This window comes from Octopus bimaculoides, chromosome 5 (assembly GCF_001194135.2).
Source record: "Octopus bimaculoides isolate UCB-OBI-ISO-001 chromosome 5, ASM119413v2, whole genome shotgun sequence".
In the NCBI taxonomy this organism is placed as follows: Eukaryota; Metazoa; Mollusca; class Cephalopoda; order Octopoda; family Octopodidae; genus Octopus; species Octopus bimaculoides.
The window spans coordinates 18,636,435-18,640,286 of NC_068985.1; the positions used below are offsets into that span (position 1 = coordinate 18,636,435).

The following is a 3,852-nucleotide window of genomic DNA, read 5'->3' on the forward strand; positions in this document are numbered from 1 at the left end:
TAGTGAGTGATAATGTATTTGCACGAACATGCAAGTCTCCACACATATATATAAGCATATGTGCATGTTAAATTAACCGAGAGCGAAAATGAATAAGTAATAAATAGAAAATGAATAAAGCTAAAGAAACAACTGTCACAAACAGAACAAAGAGGATTCACTTTTATTTTCTATCATTTCGTATTGTGAGTTAATCACGCACTTATCTTAACATATCGTTGATAACATGACTCCATTGTACCAGTTCCTTTCATTGACAAATAGATTTTATTTGACAGAGGTTTCGATTTAATTTTTTGAGAATTACTTTTTCAATCTTTATTAGTAATATTCCTTTTAAATAACTGCTTGAAAAACAAGCGCATTTAATCTATTACGATAAGTGTTTATTTATAGGATTAATTATAGGTTTAGGTAATATTTTGAGGATGATCGATTTCGTATTAAATATCTGTGAACATAAGAGAAAAATGTTTCCTAATTTTTAATAAATCAAAACACTTACCCAAAATAAAAAGGTGAAACATAACACACACAATTTGAGACAGAACGATTTTCCTTCAAAACCCATTTTGGTAAACAATCCGTATATAAAGGTGAAAGAAAAATATTTAAAGCTATTTCACATTTTTCATGGAAAGAGCCTTTAGAAAGTGGTCTACCACACACGGAAGAAAGCTAGGTAGGGGAGAAGTAGTAAAGAAAGTGGAGAAAACGGGTGCAGTCGTCAGTTTACTGTAAGAAGTCAGTTTGAGCGTGTCAGGAAAGTAGTAGTAATTCTGGATGTAGTAGCTGCTGCTGCAACGGCGGCTAAAAGATTGTAGTAGTCAGCAGGCAAGCGCGACACAATGATAGAAACTTAATAGTTGAACGCGAGGAAAACTGAATGAGTGCATGTTCATTAAAGCTATTAGATGCTTCAAGTGTTAACTATTTTCAAGTATGGGTGGACATACAAATCATTTAGTTATTAAGATTTTTCAAACCCATCTTTCATGTAAGTTGTGGTTATTCAAATGTTTCGTTAAACCTTATAGGTGCTACTAGTATAAAAAGTACTTTTTATCTAAATAAGCAGTTCTCCATAATTTCACGAAATTAAGACTAATTAGTTTTTAAGGTACCATAAGTGAGATATTTACAAAACCAATTATTACATCATTTTATTTTTTCCTCTCCTTATTTTATCGAAACGTTTAATAGATCCATCAAGGAAAATCAAGGGTAGTCAAATAACTTTATTCATCCCTGATTTCCTTATCGTCTTTCGGTTCGATCCCACCGCGAGGCACCATGAGTAGGTGTTTTCAGGTCGACCAATATCTTGTGAGCGGAATTTGCTAAACGGAAACTGAAAGCTAGTTGGTGGGATCGTTCCTGTTCTTGGGTGGTGAACATATCTGAGGATAGCTTCCCCTATCTGTCTCAGAGACCCTGAAGGGATACATAGATGTTTCCTTTTCTCTCTTGACCAGGCCATTAAAAATTCTAACCTTTTAGTCTATGATAGCCCATTTCGATAACCAGCAAGACAATACTTATTAACCCTTTCGAAACCTTAATATCAAAAAAATCCTAAATTCTCCGACGCTGTCAATATCACACCAATTATCGATAGTATCAGATGATCAGATAGATGTACAAGGAGTTGCGTGATAACAATAACATCTAAGATTGGTTCAATTTCATTTTGCTCCAATGTGAACTGAATTTTCTGATAAATATTAATACTTAAGTAACTAATGGAGAACCACCTGGTCGTTTGGATAACAATAAATTCTAAACAAATCTAGTCACAAAATCTTATTTTAATTTGTATTTTAGACAGAAGACATTTACCATTCTTAAAATCATGAATGATAAATTTCCATCTCACTTCTGCATGTATATGTTAAAAAAAAACAGTAGAAGCGGTATGAGGTAGTTTAGTCACGACAAGATTTTATTAAACATGCATATTAAGAGTGATTAGTAATAATGATACGGGTGAAAGTGTCGCATTCTCATGTGGTTTGTGGAACAAAACAGAACGCAGGAGTTTACCATGGTAGGACTGAATGAGGACGAAATACTGGGGTGCCCAGATATTCATTAAGTGGCTGTCTGCTTCATTACCGGTTAAGTCACGCTATTTTAACAGACATATACTTATTGATATTGTTGTTACATAATTGTGTAATGTATCTTGGGGAAGTTGTTTCACTATAGCCTCGGGTTGAGTAATTCTCTGTAAAATTGGCAGACGGAAGCTCGTCGTCGATAAGCATGTGTGCGTGCGTGTTTCTATGTGATTTTGTTTATATGTTCCGCAATTTAGCAGTTCGGTAAATTGAAAACGATAAGTGTCAGACTTGAAACTAAGTACTGAGGTCGATATAAATGACTAAACCGCTTCCAAGTGGTGCACTAGCATGGCCACAATCCAAGAACTGACGTGTGTGTGTCTGTGTGTGTGTGTATATATATATATATATATATATATATATATATATATATAATCAAATGAATAACAGACGGTGGATAATTGTCAGCTCATTACATCTGTTTCTTACTCATCTTTTTAATAGACGAATGAGAACATTACTCCATTACAAAAAAAACCGTAATCATGAGATGAAACGTTATTTTACAAGCAAAAGAATATCCCAAGAATACAGCAGGGACGTGCTGAAATCTGTCGAGGCCAACTGCAATGAGCTGACAATTATGCATCGTCTGTTATTATTCATTTGATTATAATAAACCAAGGGGATTTACAACTTGTCAGACCCCCTAGAGCAGTGGTTCCAACTTTTTCACTACCAAGGACCCCTTTTATTTAAATGATATTGAAAGGTCTGTCAGCTTAACATGTTTACGGACTCTCAGTCCTACCTTTGCGGACCACTGGTTGGGGAACCACTGCCCTAGAGTATACCAACAACGTACAATTCAACGTAGCGCGTACTTTGGATCAACCTCCAGGCGCTAAATACTCATAGGGTTGGTTTTCTCTGAAGTACACAATCGGAATAGCCTATTTGATACTTACCAACCATAGGCCGGAACTACAGGTTTATCAAACCCTACCTGGTGCATATCTTTCCCAATACCTGATTCTATCTGAATCCTTATCTTACTATATATATATATATATATATATATATATATATATATCAAGCAAAATAGCTAGTCGTAAAATCTCAAGAAGAGATCAGAGCAGTAACTATACCAGTGGTTCTCAAACTGGGGTCCGCGAAGCAATTTTAGGGAGACTGCGAAGGGACACTGAAGTATCGTGAAAACGGGGTGGCTTGAGACAGTTTAAGTTTTAAAATTTCAAGAATTTCTATTTTTACGCATGCTATCATCCTTTTTGTCGTTGGCCTCAAAAACCCACATCACTCCTACACGCTCATTTACTGATCACACTTGTTGTACAAGTACGATTGACCGATAAAAAATATGCGGGTATAACGGTTGATCGTGTGTGCGCTGTCGGTATTTTTCGTTTCAAATTTATTTTCTAACCAATTGATCAACTGATTCCCCATATTTTCATGTGCATTTATGGTATCCCAATGGGACATTGCCTGGATTAAGTTGTGGTTTTCGGGGTTGTGGGTCTATGGGCAGTGCGGTTTATAGTCCGGAAATTACGGTACACGAACGTATGTCAGTTTTTTTCTATGTTGATTATCCTGCATTTTATAGGGGACCGCGAATCATCGAAAAAACTGTAAGGGAACCGGCACGAAAAATTTTTGAAAAGTTTGAGAACCACTGAACTTTACTAATAAATGGCTGTTCCATTAACCCCAAGCAGATAGGCCGCCACCTGGTTATCGGTGCGACACTGCACCCTATATATAT

The 3,852-nt window shown here is 35.9% G+C and overlaps 1 protein-coding gene across 1 annotated transcript in view; it reads right to left on the reverse strand.

Annotated features, from left to right (window-relative positions):
• The window catches only part of LOC106871756 (tetraspanin-8), a 108,490-nt gene extending 107,603 nt beyond the window's left edge, over positions 1-887 (reverse strand). Inside the window, exon 1 of the mRNA XM_014918391.2 lies at positions 506-887. Within this exon, the coding sequence (XP_014773877.1) occupies positions 506-571 (66 nt within the window). The 5' untranslated portion in view covers positions 572-887. The remainder of the gene's footprint in view (positions 1-505) is intronic.
• Positions 888-3,852: the final 2,965 nt, after the last annotated feature.